The 16778-nt window shown below is 44.4% G+C and overlaps 1 protein-coding gene across 2 annotated transcripts in view; it reads right to left on the bottom strand.

Moving 5' to 3' along the window:
• The window catches only part of foxj3 (forkhead box J3), a 108535-nt gene that overhangs the window by 24525 nt on the left and 67232 nt on the right, over positions 1 to 16778 (bottom strand). For both annotated transcript variants that reach the window (XM_083771969.1, XM_083771968.1), the window contains exons 3-4: positions 3951 to 4025; positions 398 to 481 (exon numbers count right to left, since the gene is read on the bottom strand). In XM_083771969.1, the coding sequence (XP_083628095.1) occupies positions 398 to 481; positions 3951 to 4025 (159 nt within the window). The remainder of the gene's footprint in view (positions 1 to 397; positions 482 to 3950; positions 4026 to 16778) is intronic.

Raw genomic sequence — 16778 nt, 5'->3', positions numbered from 1 at the left:
GGCAAGCAGTGCTACGTTGGAGCGAGGCAGTTACATAAAGTCTGGATATGTATAACTCCTACCGGGGGGGCCTGTAACACGAGGTAGGAAGAGGAGGGTGGGGAGACGATGCGGGATGTGACAACAACAACAACGACGTATATGTGAGATGGAGCAGATGAGAAGTGGGGGTGGGGGGCGGGGGTGGAGAAAACAACGAAGGAAGAAAATAAAGTGAGGCTGAAACAGAACACAAATGCACAGGATGGGAAAGAAAGAGGCGAGGTAGGAGCGTACAGTAGCAGAGTAGAGTATGCTGGCAGAGAGAAGACAAAAAAAGGATAGCGTACAGTATGAGCGATAATGAGGATCGTTCATTTCCGTTAGCATTCTACAGACTTCTCTGACCCAGACTCACCCGCTCTCCGGATCGTGGCCTCTTCTTCGGCCGAGTGGGCAAGGAGTCCTCCTTTGGGTTGGTGTCAATGGCCCAGTAGGAGCCCTGCAGACAGGAGAACCAACCAGTGAGCTCAGTTCACAACAGGATAAGATTCACTTGCGCACGAGCACACGCACATGCACACGCACACACACACAATATGACCTGGTATCACAGGGATGTTAGTATTGGACTGAGGGACTTCCCCGCTGGAAGGACATGACAGAGGAGGCTTCAGACATTTCTTTGGCATCTCTGCATAGAAGGCTTTAGCTAATAATGTGTGCACTCCCAATGCACAGGTCTCTTCTGCTGAAATGAACGCAGTCTGTCATCCTAACCCAAAGAGTTATTTCATTTTATTTATACGTTTATTTAACAGGGACAATACAAAAAAAACAACGTATCAAGTTATAAAACATGAAACCGTTGCGTTGTATATGGAGTTTATAGCCGAGGCAAATTTTCGACCCCAGTCCCTGGTTAGGCCTTTCTATACCTTTCCATACAATTATCAACCTATAATTAATCAATCTACAATTATCAATCCATACTAAAAACAATCGTTAAATACATGTGTCTAGTAAGAAAGGCTAGGCTGCTCCTGAGTGAGTTTGCACAGCACACAGGCATTGAGGTGGACTGCTAGCGGTGGTGGTGAAACGCTAAGCCTCTGCTGAAGCTGGACTTCCTCAGCCTAAGGTAGCGAGCGAGGGGTGAAGGCTCCTCTGCCGCAGACCCAGCAGCTTGGCAGCAGCTATAACAGCCCTGCTGTGTGTTGGCTTTCTTCTCAGGTCTGAGCTGGGCTAATCAAGGAGAGAATAGCTCGGGCTGGCTCTGGGGCTGCAGCGAGCAATTCCACACCCAGGCTGCATTATTTATCTCTGCATTCGGGCCCCATTTAATTTATTTTTCAATGGTGCTCCAACCCCCGAAGCCAAAAGCAACACAGCTTACAGTTGTTAAAAAAAGGGATTTTGAACCCTGAGGCCCTGCAAGTTCAGAATTCTATTTTTTAATATTTCATACGACCCCCGATAAAGTCCCAGTTGTCAAGAGAAAGTGAGATCAGGACCTATACAATTATTTCCTTAGCAGTGAGAATAATTGATATTTCCATAAGAAAATTCAATGGGAAAAAGCGGAGACCGTCCAGCAATCCATTTCTCAAGTACTGTATTCTATTCTGTACAATAACGGGTTGCCCACTCTTGTTTGGCCCACAGTTCTCTTTGTTTCCCTCATGTGGTTCAAGAAACACTCCGGATTTTTGCTGTGCACAACCGCTCCAATCATTAAAAAGAGAAAACCCAGTGCTGGCCTATATTCTTCAGGGGGCAAAATGATATGTTTTAATATTTCCAAGGCTTGCGGGTCAATTAACATTTTCCTTGGAGGGAGGAATTATTCACAGCGCAATCAAGCGCAGATGAAGAGACATTTTCGTAACGATGTAGGGCTAGAGTTAAAATGCTGAAAAACCTCATTAGGCCTTTTCCCCCTGCGTTCCTGACGGGAGGTTTTCAAAACCCCGGACGTGAACGAGGGCACAGTTGAGGTGAGATGCAGAAGCCGCCACGTGTGATCCGAGCGTGTCTCGCTGTTAATATTTAGCCGTTAACCGTTTCAATTAGAGCTCCAGGAGGCGACACAAACCCATGACTGTTAAGAGAGCCAGGAAGGGTGACGTTCTTTTTTTTAATTAGGCAAAAAGGATAAAAAAGAAAAGAAAAGTTCAACCCCATGGGAAGGGAGTTTCTGCATCTCTCTGCTCGTCCTCCCCAGAGACTTACTAGCAGAAAAAAAAACCCCACATAAAGAGTTGTTAAATTATTCACAAATATGCTGCATTATACCGTAGCAATGCCAAGTGAGTCTATGGCGTCTGGTGTGATAGTGAAATTACAGTAAGCACTGTGCAGCATTGAAAAACAAAGGCTCTGCTGATTGTTAACCACTTTAAGTCGATAGAACAGCCGATGTACAAGTTCACAGCGTGTTGCGATGTGATGCATCCCAAGCTTGTAGATCTGCAATTTTTGAAGATGTTAATGACATGCCCAAAATAGTGATGCCAGGGTTAATGTGGTGAAAGAAAACCTTGAATATGAACCCTGACACCCTAACCTCTGAATGTAAATGATACTGTAGCACCATTTTCCCACTATATAATCGGTATAAACTTATATATGTTCCACGTCTCAACCTATAGTAATTACACTGGTTATCAGTCACTGCAGATTGATGCTAAAGTCCATGACATGAGGCCAGGTAAGATAAAATACAAAAAAAAATGTAATGAAAGTCAACACTTGACTTCGACTTCGCTTTCCCACCTCCGAGGTAGACAGGATATGCGTGCGCGCATGTGTACTGTACATACCAAGCATCATCTCTTACACAATCTCAGAGAGAGAGAGAGAGAGAGAGAGAGAGAGAGAGAGAGAGAGAGAGAGAGAGAGAGAGAGAGATTGTGTGAGAGTGACATGCCTCTCCTATCTCATCCAACCAGGAGTTCTTATATCCCTGCCACATTACAATATTGATGCAACGAATCACAAGCGGCTAGCGCCTCTTTGAAGTTGTCTTCAGGGGGGGAAGGCAGTGAGGAAAATTCCAAATTAAACATTAAGGATGCGAGCATGTTGGCCATGCATTTGGAATGGGATCCATACAGCAATAGATTATTTTGTATTTAGTGGAGCAGGTCCCAGGAGTGTCAATATCAGAGGATTACAGCAAAACATGAAATTAGCATTCAGTCCCCATCCTCTACAGAGCCAAGCATATCTCTTCATGCCTCTCTCTCTCTCTGTGTGTGTGTGTGTGTGTGTGTTGTGTGTTGTGTGTGTGTGTGTGTGTGTGTGTGTGTGTGTGTGTGTGTTTTGTCATCTGTGGGAGTGTGTTGTGTACAATTATTTGTGTAGTTCCCCGAGCATGTGTAGTACACTCTCGGAGTGCTTGGATGGAATCTAGGTTAGGCTACATATGGTTAGACCTATGCAGCCCTTTATCACACTAAATATATGCTCGTAGACGCCAGATGTACAAACGACCGAATACATCAGAGGACATCCCTCGAGATTCTGAGGTAAAATAAGATGGGGGAAATAATCTTTGGGTGGTCCTAGAAACAAACCCTCCCACCGTAACATGTCTACTGTATCTATACATCCTTATAGGAAGAGGTGAGAGAGAGAGAGAAATCTGTTCCATCATAACTCTACCATCCATTGGCATTTAACCACATCTCCTGAACTGCTTTGGTCTCAGCGAGGACTGAGGAGTTACATTTGCCATGCTATTTTGTAGGGGGGCGGAAGGTTCATAATAGATTATGAGCATACCATGCATTTCCAGACAGTCAGGGCCCTGGCAGCCGTTCAAAACTAACATTTTTCTACAGCAGATAACACGAGATGCAAAGTTTCGCAACAATAAGCTGCTGCTATGCTACATTAAAAAAAAGGCGATTAATTCCACTCAATCGAGTGTCACACAGACAGACAGACAAATAAATAATGCATCTTACCTTCCCTGGGTCATCTTTGGAACGAGGCACTTTGAGAAAACATTTGTTCAATGACAGATTGTGCCGTATTGAGTTCTGTGAAGGGAGAGAGAGAGAGAGAGAGAGAGAGAGAGAGAGAGAGAGAGAGAGAACAAGGTTTTAGTAAACATGTATCGAAAAGAAAAACCCTGCAATGTAAGAACAAGTGTGTTGTGTATGGATGGACAGAGTGTATCATTGCCAGCTGCCACGGAATCACTACCAAGAAAGGCGGGCAACCTGTGGGCATGTAGCCATCTATCATTTACATTTATTCACAACTCCTGCTGCCAAGGTCAGATGGCTTCGCCGGCCCGACCTCTGCGTGGTACGTGGCCAAGTAACAACCGTGTCCACATTTCACTGGGCACCACCAGACCGCACGAAGCCTCTCCATGCAGGAAACGATACATGTTGTTAATGTTGACGCCTAGCAAGCTGCATTCTAGTGACAGAACATATCAAATTCCACGGGTGTAAAAAAAAAAAGAGGACAGAAGGAATATCCCACACTGGGATGTCGGCTGATATAGCGAAGACTGATATTAATTAATGCTTCGGCAGGGTCCTGGGGGATAAGGAGGGGGGGGGGGGGTCTCTAAATTATGTAGATCATTTTGGAAGTTAACTCATTACACTGTTACAAGCTACTTCACGGCCACTGGAGAAGATGGGAGGGGGAGAAGAGGTTTGAACCATCTGCCTGATGGAGGAGGCTAAGGGCAGCAGAGTGGTGCTGCTCAAGGCCTGGGTTAACCAGTCCCAGCCAGGCCCCCCCAGAACCAGCTGGAGCCCGGCCAGAACGAGGCTTAGCGGAGCCACTGCCTGCACGTTTCCCCTCTCCACTTTGTGGAGTGGTATTGACAGATGGCCGCTATAAAAAGCTTTAGGATTCTCCGATGAGTTGAATGGACGCACGCGAGATAAGCAGTGTGTGTGTGTGTGTGTGTGTGTGTGTGTGTGTGTGTGTGTGTGTGTGTGTGAGAGAGACTAGGCGTGTTTGTGTGTGTGCATGTGCACGTGTGCGAGAGAGAGAGACACACACAGAGAGAGAAAATGAAAAAATAGAGAAAACCCAGAGCACATTAGATTGGAGCTGCTTGTACATTACTATAGACAATTATACCTCAAGAGAGACGATAATGACAGCCTCGTTGTAATGCTGTCAATCATGCTGCTGAAATCCCCCTGAAATGCCAACGCAATCCAGGAGAAGTGGACCAGGCGACCGACTCTATTCTCCGATAAGCGTATAATAATGGGGTGAAGGGGCAGTCCACAGTCAAACTGGCAGAATGAAGGGGTGTATGAAGACCTACTGTGACCGACTAGTCACTACCCAGGGCAAGGAAGGACACAACACAGGGCAGCTTCCTTGAGTTTGTAGCTTTATTCCTTCCATGTGCAGGGAATTATACACAATAATATCACATTACACAGGAGAGGCGATCTCTCCACTGTCCGGACAGAGGCTATCTTCTGAGTGTTTGTGGAGATGACTGATTTATCCTGTTGTGCCCATAGACTGTAAAAAATATGGACAAAGCTTTCCCCGGGTCTAACATGTACGTAAAATGAAGCCTGTAATTCCTTGCAATGTAAGTCACCATATTTCTAGATCCGTTTGGGCCCAGATGGCCATTGGCTGGCTCCGTTTGGGCCCAGCTGGCCATTGGCTGGCCCAGACAACGAGGCGGGACTTCCCCCCTTACTCTTCGTTGGTTTTTATTTTGACTGAACGGGGGGTGGCTCCCGTTCATAGACTGTAACGGTAGCCACGCCCCTCAGACCACTTTATGGTCATTTCTTTAATAAATGGGACCATAATTTTCCAAAAAGAATATTATGACATGAGAAATGAGACTTTAAACTAGTGACTGGAAGCAGAAAGTATTAATGACCATGTTTATTAAGGTAATACAGTCTAGGTGAAGTTGGGCCCAAATACATGGGCCTCTATGGAGCTACAGTATGGGTTTTTTTGGGCCCAATGACAGCGCCACAACAGGCCATTATATGAACTTTCAGGAAGTCCCGATTTCCTTAGTGGTTTCACGAAATATCTGTCTGACTGCCCCCATGGTTGTGCCTTAATCAAGTCCATGCACAACAGGTGCGCAGCCACACCCAGCTCTGAGTCCAGTTCTAGTTTGACTCAGGTGTGACTGCTTAACTCAGTCATCCTCCTTCCCACACCTACCCTATACAGTAAAATCTTAATTTTTACACTATGATGTTAAATGAACACTTTTACCCCGTGGCAGAGGAATGGCTCAGTCTAATTGGATCAGAGTCAACACAAAATCCCAAGCTTGGGTACCGACAAGAAAAAGCACAAAACATTCTCACACATAGCATTTACTACCAGACTGGCCAACTAAACACACACAGGTTTTCAGACTAATGATAATCACAATCAGTCTCATTCAAATGTACTTTATTGCTGTAACATCTCAACGACAGTTTAGTCTAGTGTGGAAACTACAGAGAACATGATAATAATGGATTTGTGGTAAAAAAAATAAAAAAAAAAGGAACTAATGCGTAGTTGATTTATACAAATTTATACAACATTGTGAGCTTGAGCTTTTATATCAGGTATATTTTCAGCACACAACATGGTTTAAATTAGGCTCAACACAAGTGCATAGTATATACCAAATAATTGATGGGCCTCGTGTTAAGGTTGTAGTATACTAACTTGATAGAGCACCAAAGTCTGACATCACAGCGTCTAGAGGCCGTTATCCCCCCTGGGTCACAGAGTTATTTTTGAAAATCCCATAGAGAAATCTTAGATCGAGTCGTATGAGAACTGTATTCCAAAATAAACAAATGAGCCCAGCGATTTTACTCGTATGGATAGGAAGCATCAACTGACGGTGAACAAGTTCTAATTTATCCAAAGAGGAAGATTTTTCTTCTTCTCCAAACACAGACGTCAATATTGTAAACGGGCCTAGTGTGAAGGCCGTAGTAGTATATTCAATACAGGCCTAGTGTTAAGGCTGTAGTATACAAAAATGCGTGACCGAACTTAAAGACTGCAGTATATTCAATAAGAACAGGAACGTTTCGGAGCACTGCAGAGTAAAAAGTGCAAAAAAGTATTTCCTCTCACGGTGGTTTGGACACACTATTTCCCCCACAGAGCCAACCCCATGCGGTGGAGTATTTACACACAAGACTTGTCAGACAGGTGCGTGCGTGAACATTTCGGGTTTGCTGCTCCACAGCGTGGCTGCCCAACTGCGTGATAGAACTATGAACCAGGCATAGGACTAGACTACGTCCGTCCGTGCAGGCCTCCCTTTCTGCACTGTCAGCGCCACCACTACACTTGAAATACTGTGGCCTTGTGCCGTCAGCCACTCTCCTGCATGGACCACATGCCACTGCTGCCTCGCTACAAAGACACACATTAGTGTGACTGAATAAAACAATGTGACCCCCAAGAGCGACGCGATCATACATAGTGGATGGTGACAAACAGCTGCGAAGTGGCCCTTGTTTAGTATGCTATGCTATGCTACTTTAAAACACTAAAGATGCCTCCAGCGTGGAAAAGCCTCAGTGGGAGGAAGTGTGTGTGAGGCAGACTACAGTACACACCACTTATGCCTGATTTACACCGGTACTTTTATGTCTTGTACTTATAGTTGTATACACGAAGATGCGTTGTGAGCTTGTCAATTAACTATTTCCGATACACGACACAAGTGTATCGGGCCTTTAGCACTTAAAACCATGTTCCTTTTACAACTGAATGAAAGTGTGTATGTGTGTGTGTGTGTGTGTGTGTGTGTGTGTGTGTGTGTGTGTGTGTGTCTGTGTGTCTGCGTGTGTGCGCGTGCAAGTGTGTGCATACGTGTGGCATTCCCATGCCTCGGTGCCAAAGGAACAGAAGCATTACCGTGCCTTCTGGTAGCCCTAAATCATTGATACAGTCAAGCAGGCAGGTTTACTTTTTAATGGACTCTCCCCTGGCCACCCTCCTCTCCTGACAAGGACCCCGTGTCCCTCCCTACTGTATGACGGGTTGCATTACATCAAGCACAGCGCTCTCTTCTCCGTCTGGGCCTCGGCGCAGACGCCACTGGCCGGGGGTCGTTTCATGCAAGAAGAGTGGAGGTGAACCGGAGTGAAAGAACGGAGGCGATTAAAAGTACATTATAATAACCACACTGGAGGCAAAATGTTGGGAGGAGAAAATGACGTGACCACCACAGCTAGTTGTGCTTTGTTTGACGGGCCTTAGCATCTTCCTTATAGAGTGTCCTCCTGTAGTGTTCAATGACCTTAACTCTGCACAACTCTTTACCAGTGTCCATCCTGAAAGTGGGACCCCCGGCCGGGTCATACTGTAAAAATGGGAACCAATGCCTCCCCGCTTGGCACTCAGCATCAACGGTAGGATAACTACTACATTATTCATGGCTGTGTCTGCATGTGTAACGTATGCGACAAATGGTGGGACTTTAACTTTTTTAACTTTAACAGTCCAACTAAAGACGGATGCAGGTCTGTGGAAGAACAGCGTGGAAGATGAAAGTGAAGGCAAGTAGTGGAGGTCAGGGAGGCGACTGTGAGCACTGGTAGACAAACTGAGTCAGACACAGCTCTCTGCAGGGGGTCTGCCCAGCATCTACCTGCAAACGCACGACATAGCACTTCTCTGTGTGTGTGTGTGTGTGTATGCGCGGGCGCGTGCGTGACCTCCGTGTTCTCTGTGTCAGACGTTTAGAAGTGAGCTAAAGGGACAGGCTGTGTCAGACCACTGTTCCTCACACACGGGAGGGGGGGGGGGCCTTGCACACAGCCACACACCATGAGACGCCCAGGGGAGTACGCTCTGTGTCGTGAGAGGTCGCGCGTGTACAGCATGTGTGCCCAACGCTGGGAACCGATGAGTGTGATACCCACACGCAGAGTCTCACACCTTCTCATTGCTCGCACTTCACTTCTAAACACGTGTGTGTGTGTGTGTGTGTGTGTGTGTGTGTGTGTGTGTGTGTGTGTGTGTGTGTGTGTGTGTGTGTGTGTGTGTGTGTGTGTGTGTGTGTGTGTGTGGTGCACAAGCACATGCATGCATGCATGTACTGTATGTGGCTAGGGTGGGTGAGACAGGGATACGCTGGTTATGTGGGTTTTTTAAGAAGTGACAAGTGTGACAGTGTGGGTGTGAAAAAAAAAACCTGGATCGACACACACACACACACACGACACACACGCACATGCACACGTGGAGACACACCTGCACGTGCATTCACACAGCTGCTATCCTCAAACATCCCACTCAGCATAAAGCCAGACGGTGAGCTATCGCTTGGTTTGAGGCTTCGGTTAAAACATTCATCATGTGACGAGACGTTTAAGACGCCCTAGACGTGCACTGAAAAGTGTTTAGGTTCAACTACAAAAACAAAAAGGAAACTTAAACACCACCCCTGGATTTGGAGCCTTGAGATCAAAGTGGGTTTTAATCTCCCTTGCCGTCTGTTTGCGTGCGCGTGTGTCTGTCCTCAGCTGATCTTGCTGATTACAAGGCTGATCAGTTTCTTTTGCAAAATCCAGTCCACATTAGATGAACACCAAATCGATTCATAAACTTGACAACGGAACCAAAAGGCCCAGATCATAAGAGTCTTATTAATGTCCAAGCAGTACATACAGTACAATACAGTTTCATGGCAGAGGTTCTCAACCTCGTCAACGACCCCCTCAAAAAAATTCCAAATTGTTCAGATACTGACGCAATGCAACACACATGAATGTGTAGATCTTAGCCTGGTTTGCAGCCTTATTCATTCTGCGTTCCTTGATTTGTTTTGTCACTACGCTACTCAGCCTGGAAAGTCATCTATCGCCGAGGCGGGACATCTGAGGAATCCACCCGATGCTTCTGATTGGTCTGTGGTGCAGGACTTGGGACAAAAAAAAACGTTTGACGTCATATCAATGAGAAGCTACTGCTGTTGCCCTGCAACATCCCCTTATCATTCAATAAACTCACCCCACACAGCCAGCAGCACTGATTTTGTACTATTGAATCTGACATTGTGGACTATACTGAATCAAACTAGTTTACTTTTTACCGTAGGTTTTAATGGACTGATGACTTCAGCAACAACGTCGCTACAAAACAGGTGACGTTATGGCCAGGGGGGCGGCTTGCGGTCCAGGCACCTTGGCTGGTAATCAAGCATGACAGTGTGTCACGTCCCGATCCTGACGAACTTTGCTGCGTGCCTAAATCTACAAAGTAACTAAAGTTTTCATAAAATTGTAGTGGAGTAAAAGTACAATATTTTTCTCTGAGTGGAGTAGAAGTAAAAGTATTGAAAATTGTAAATACTGATAAATAAATAAAACATACAGTACTGTACATGTATGTACAGTACTTGGTTACTTTACACCACTGACTTGGCCACTGGCCAGCAAATACCCAGCTGGTGGAGACTCTGTCCATTACAGAGTAGCAGCAATCTAACCTGAACACCCTTTGAAAGATGGAGAGAGGTGCACAGTGCATGTGTAGGAGAGAGAGAGAGAGAGAGAGAGAGAGAAGGCGGAAGACAGTATAGGACGATGTACTGGTAATCACATGCTGCACTGCCGTTTCACGGCTCTAGGTAGTAATTTCACAGCATACATCGTTATTATTATTAGGAAATGCCTTTTGACGTAGATTTACTATGTGTGTGTCCGGCCGCGCGTGTGCAACACAGGAAGCATGTTAAAAGTGTCAGGATGGAAACCAGCGGTTACATGACCAGGACGTCCTTTCTTACAGAAGATTTATGCTGGATTCATACTGGGTTTGCATGTCGTACCACGCACCGGAAATGGCAGATATACGAGCTTGCAGATCTGTCATTTCCGGCATCGGACACCAGAGAGAGCCAAGTATAAATCAGGCTTAAACAGTGAGGATTTAGAAGACATTTGCAGAATCGTTCCCAGGTCAAAATGGGTTAATGAAGCTTTCAGCCGAACATTGCAACTTCAAATGAATATGTTAAATTAGTTATTTAGCACACCCAATAGGAACAGAATCCATTGAAAATTATTTGGGGTTTCAACCATGTACTGAAATATCCAATAGTAGTTTCATTGCAAACCGACCACTAGGGGGAGAGCCAAATTAATTGTTTTTTGAAAACCTTAAACCCATACCCAACACCATGCCAAAATTTAAAAAGGAGTTACCAAGTGCATAATTATGATTTTTTTTTTACATATTAAATCCCAGTTCATAGGCATTTTAGCCACCGATGCCATATTGAAAACGATGCCTAAAAATCTATTTTTATCAATTATTTTGGTTTAGAACCATAGCTATAAGTATCTAATATTTGAGTCTGTGCAAACAGCCCAACGCGTTTGCACAGCTTTTGAAAACCTTATACCCATACCTAACACCACGCCAAAATTCAAAAACTAGTCACCAAAAGCCAAATCTTGGTGATTTCTTACGAGTTCGTCCACCAGGCAGCTATACCCAAGTCCCAGGGTAAGACCTTAGTTCAGGAGACAGTCAAGTCTGATGCCGAGCCCGGAGTGTGGAGAGTCCACTACTAGACCACCAATTATTACTATTGTTTTATTTTTTACCAATGTGAATTCTATTCAAGTTGGAAAAAATAAATACAATTATTTTAAGTTTCTAACATTGAACTTGTATATAAGGAACACAAATAAGTAGCAGCAGTGCAGCACCACTGCAGAAGTCTGGGTTAGAAACTGTAGTCTCCGGCTCAGGGCAGGCACTAGTAAAGCAGTGTTTATTAAATTTTTTGTTCTGTTTATTCATTTTTTGTTTTTTACAAATAGGCTATAGAAGTAAATTGAGAAATACAGAGTAGTAAAGCAGTGTTGTTAACATGTTTACATCAGTACCAAGCATCACAGTTACAGTAAAATACAGTAGGTAAACGATTTGACCAAAAACATTTTGGTTATTGATATTGGAAAAATATAACTACTGCCCATTACCTTTTTCTCACAGTCTCATAACAATTGCTATTACATTTCTTTATTTGCGACTAGATGGGATCCAGGGCAGTGGCCACTCTGAGTACAATGATGCTACTACTATAGTCTTGCCTCCGTCATTCACTCATACTACTTGGCCACAGGTCAATGAGAGGCCATGCTCCTCACACAGTTGTTTGCTTTGTCTGGTTTCCTTCTCGTATTTACAGACACTCCATCATGGATATTTGAAGAGCAAAACAAGGGCCAGAATAATCTTTCTCTTTACAAGAACGTTTTGTGTACCCATAAGCCCTGTAGTGTGGGCTCTCTTCTCCTTCAAGTGAAAAGACTCGTTTAACTTTATTCAATTCAAAACCGGGGATAAACATAAAAGTAATTCAAACCTGACCGATGTATCAGTCTGGTGCCAGTCAATCAGATATTATCTGACTTTTGTAACGACAATTATATGCAGCCGATTTTTAACCACTTTCAACCTATCCTTATGTGTGGGCATAGTGGTTAGACCGTTAGAGCATATGCCTGCGGAAGGTTGTGGGTTCGAACCATGCATGGGGTCGATGTCAACGAAGGCATAATGCGGTCGCAACAGGTTCCTAACGCCAAATCAAATGGGTTCAGATCTGAGCCAAGTCTCCTGAGGAGGCGAGTCTGAAGCCTGTCCTGGACGGGGGGTATCCGGACGTAAAAACAAATCCCATTTACGCATTATAGCCGAATATGATATATGTTTTTGAGGGCCGCTAGCCCCTCCTCCTCCTATAGCTTTGTGTGTTACAGTGTACCCCACAGTGACGATTTCATTGGCTGAACACGGAATGTGATGTAAGAGTGAAGATCAGATTCTAAAAATGTCTTCTACATCCTGACAGTTTTCATAAAAATCTATGTTTCTATGTCAGTCGTTCTTCGATTTTTCCAAAATAGCAGACCTACAAGCTCGTAGCACGCCACGCGTGCTATGAGCTTGTAGATCTGCTATTTTTCAATAGCTAAAGCATAACATAATGCTAACACCAAAAAGGGTTCTTGCCCAAAATGGGTTAAGTGACTAAGCAATTATTTTATTAACAAATACTGATACACTGACCGATACATGGAGCATCTCCCATGCATTATGGATGGAGTGAGCACAGCGAGACCAAGCAGTCGACAACCAAAGAGACTGGAAGTGGATAAGACGCAGGTAGGTGGGCTGTTGTATTTTTAGGCTGCTTTTAGACCTTGACACGTCCAGCGTCACACACTGTGCACTGCGGCGGCCTCAGACTTTAGGCAGGGGTTACAGAATGTAGCGCCTTCACAAGTGGCTATTTGCAGTGGCCGTGGGAAGGCGTGCCGTGCAGGACAGCTCTGCATTCACTCGGCAAGGAACCATTCTCAACACTAGCCCCCCCATCCCCCCCCACAAAAATAAGAAAAAATATATAAAAAAGAACCCCCTAAAAAACCCACCACATGGTCAGATGAACACACACACTCACATACACGAAGGTGTGAAGTACAGTTTGTTGGCGTGCAATCCAAGGCTGATTTAATCATGTTAGCAGCGTGAATTGAAGATGGGGTGCAGTACTTAGTTCAGACTAGTCATTGGTCCGACAAACGACAACCTACGTACCCTCAAACCCTAACCTAACCATAACCGCTAGCACAGGAGCAGCGCATGTCTGCTCTGTCGGAATTAGGTGCGGATCCCGTGTGATAAGGACAGGTAGGTGTTATGCGCTCCACTTTCAACATTCTGCCTAAACTGACCCACACCTCCCCTCCACACACACCTCCTGTGTTGTGTTTCATACGGTAGTAAATAAGGCATACCAGGGTGTTTTTGGCTTTTCTGTGGAGATCGACAGGAAAGAGGGAGAGAGAGAGGGGGGAGACATGCAGCAGAGGTAGTCATGAACGGGACTCGAACACAAGAGGCGAGAGCCTATATGTGGCATGCACCTGGACCGCTAGGCCAGCGGGCACCCCGAAGGTATGATTTTCAATACTGACAAAAATATAGAAACGTAATATACTGCCAGTGCCACATGTACATTTATCTTGAGATGAGTTCAACTACAAACTACAAAGGCGGGATATTAGCAAAATTATTGAATTAAGCTGCCGCCTGCCACCACCCTCAAGTCATCACTGTCCAGCCAGTGGCAGCCCAATGATGTGTCGTATCCACAACAAGTGATATCGGATCCAGCGACTTCCAATATGCTGAATGTATAGAAGAAGGTGCTGTCTACTTGAAGGTGCTATTCAGTATTCTATGGGCCATACAGTAAGTATCAAAACTCAGCAAGCAAGACAAATTGCATTATTGTTGGCAAATTATCGTTGTCTGTCTGCCATGTGCAGAATGATGATAATTACAGATCGCTCATAGGACACTGGCTATTGCAGCCTCTGCCTCTCACCAGCTTTAAAAGTTAATTGTTGACTTTCCTTGACATGACCTGACGAATATGTATGGATTTATCAAAATGTTGTCTTCCGTTTATTTGCACCATACAAATAAAAAAAGGCTCCAACTGTCTGAGTTGCTCCAATAGCTTCATTCTGTTTGCTAGACTAATTGCATATTAGACACACTGCATTGTATAGGCTAGACTGCGGACAATGTCATACATGCGACAATGACTTCTATCACCAGCAGCTCAGCCTTTACTTTACCATGTAAAGTCTCAGATTACCACAGTGAAAAGTCAGGAAGGTATGAAGGTATGAAAAAATAGATACCGCCCATGCCTAACACCTACAATGCAGCATTGAGAGAGCCCCCGCAGTGGCAGAATTTAAGAGCAACGTCTGTTTCACCAATCTTTCAAATAATATAAGTGTCAAGTAGTTTGATACAAAAGACAAAAGAGAGCATTCTTCGTCTGTGACATATTTTGCCAAAGAATGTGGTTCTATATCAATAACTTAAAAGTCTGCAGTCATGATTTAGACCAACGTGATTAGAGCACACAGAGGCGGCAGGCATACAGTAGGCCTCCCTTGCTCTTTAGCATTACTCACACCGCCATGGTTTCCTCAAAAACAGCAATCTATCAACACAACATTCGATCCCTCTCTGCACTACGAATCTCCCAAGCCCATTGGCCGTTAGCCTCCCTCTATACTCCATTCCAACAGAGCGGCGAGTAGCGGTATATGCCGCAGAGCTCTCCTGCATTGAGCCAAGCTATAGCGCACCGAGAGACTTGAAGCCCACACTGGAAAACCCATGAAGTCAACTATAACGATTTTCGACTTCATTCTTTTTCCAACCGGCTTCAAAGGTATTTGATCTGCCTCCCTTGGCATCTAGTAGCAGCGTGTTGGCATGCTAGGTTTAAAATCCCTTAGTCCGTCTCTGATCTTCACCTGCTTGTATGTTGTTTTAATAAAACATGAACGAGTGTTTGCTGCAGCAAAACGCATGCCAAGGTGAAAGCCTGTAATGAATATAAGAATCTTATTACGCCATGCGATGCAAGGTGAGGTCTGGCTGGCGTGGTGGGAAAGACGAGAGCAAAGAAGGCAAACCAGAAAACGTGCAATCACGGTCAATAGTTTTAGCCACTGAAGCCCAGGTCATGTGGCAAACTGTAGCACACTGAGGCATTGTAGTAATTAAAACTCAACAGCGACTTCTGCAAATTGAGACAATACTATGGGGATTTTTTTCCCTCTCCTTCTTCACCAACAGTAAGCACTGGGCTAAATTAAATCAATTTTTCACTTGGTAAATTCATATTACGAAGGCCATTCATGAAATAAATTATACAAGAGATTATATGGCTATGCATGTAATCAACAAAGATATGACATTATGGAGTCCTGTTAAAACACAGACTGATGGTTCAAGGGAATTATTCTCAGACTGTATGTAGCAATTATGCTTTATGGAAATATTATTTAATATATTGAAGTTTAATATCAAATCAAATTAATTTAATATACATACATTCTAATTTTATAAAAAATTGTATCAGTCTTCATTTATTATTAATTTGCTTGTTCTCAAATAGAACATTAGATTTTGTACTTGCATCAGTAATTGCTGGTCAAGGACTCGTCTTAGCATCGGATTCAAAGCATTTTCCAATGGAAGTCACATGGTTTGACACAACATTGTTGTTGTACGGCTTTCGGCTGTGTTCCGACTGCCCCCCTCTCCCTCATACAACACAAATGTTGTGTCAAACCATGTGACTCCCATTGGAAATGCATTGCGAGCTTGCATCAGTCAATAAGTCTCATACAACAAGCATACATCAATCTGTTGCGAAGGTGTGAGTCAGGCCTAAGTCTTGGCCTCCAAACAGCAGGACAGGTAAACGTTATGCAGAAAAGGATGCTTCATCAGCAGCACATACAGTAGATTGCATGGAGAGGCGTTCATTTTAGACAGATTCTGACAAACGAACATCTTGAACACCACCCGGCGCTTACCGACAATATTAGTGAGCCTGGTTAAATTCTATACAGGCTTGAGCTATCTGCACGTCGTCCACCAAAGCAATCTCCAAAGACGTCTACGCAAACACAGAGTAATGGCCTTATCTGAGCTTTGCCCTGGTCCTGACAGCGTGCGAGATCATCCACAGCGTGGAGTTAAGTGTAGCAATCCAACTTTATCTAAAAAGTAATTTTGGAGTGGGTAATCCAAGGATAGCTCAACCTGTAGTGCTCGCACAACAGGCTGAGCCAACACAAAACCCCCATAGTTCTCAAGTGGCATAAGAGAAGTTTATGAATGCCGCACCAAGGATGTTCCCTTTTCAGCAGAAGCAGCAGGGTTAGAGACCAAAAAGTCCAATAGAAGTG

Source organism: Protomyctophum parallelum (assembly GCF_964188405.1).
Source record: "Protomyctophum parallelum genome assembly, chromosome: 8".
Taxonomy (NCBI): Eukaryota; Metazoa; Chordata; class Actinopteri; order Myctophiformes; family Myctophidae; genus Protomyctophum; species Protomyctophum parallelum.
Note: the sequence above shows the minus strand (reverse complement) of the source record. Positions and strands in the feature narration are given on the sequence as shown.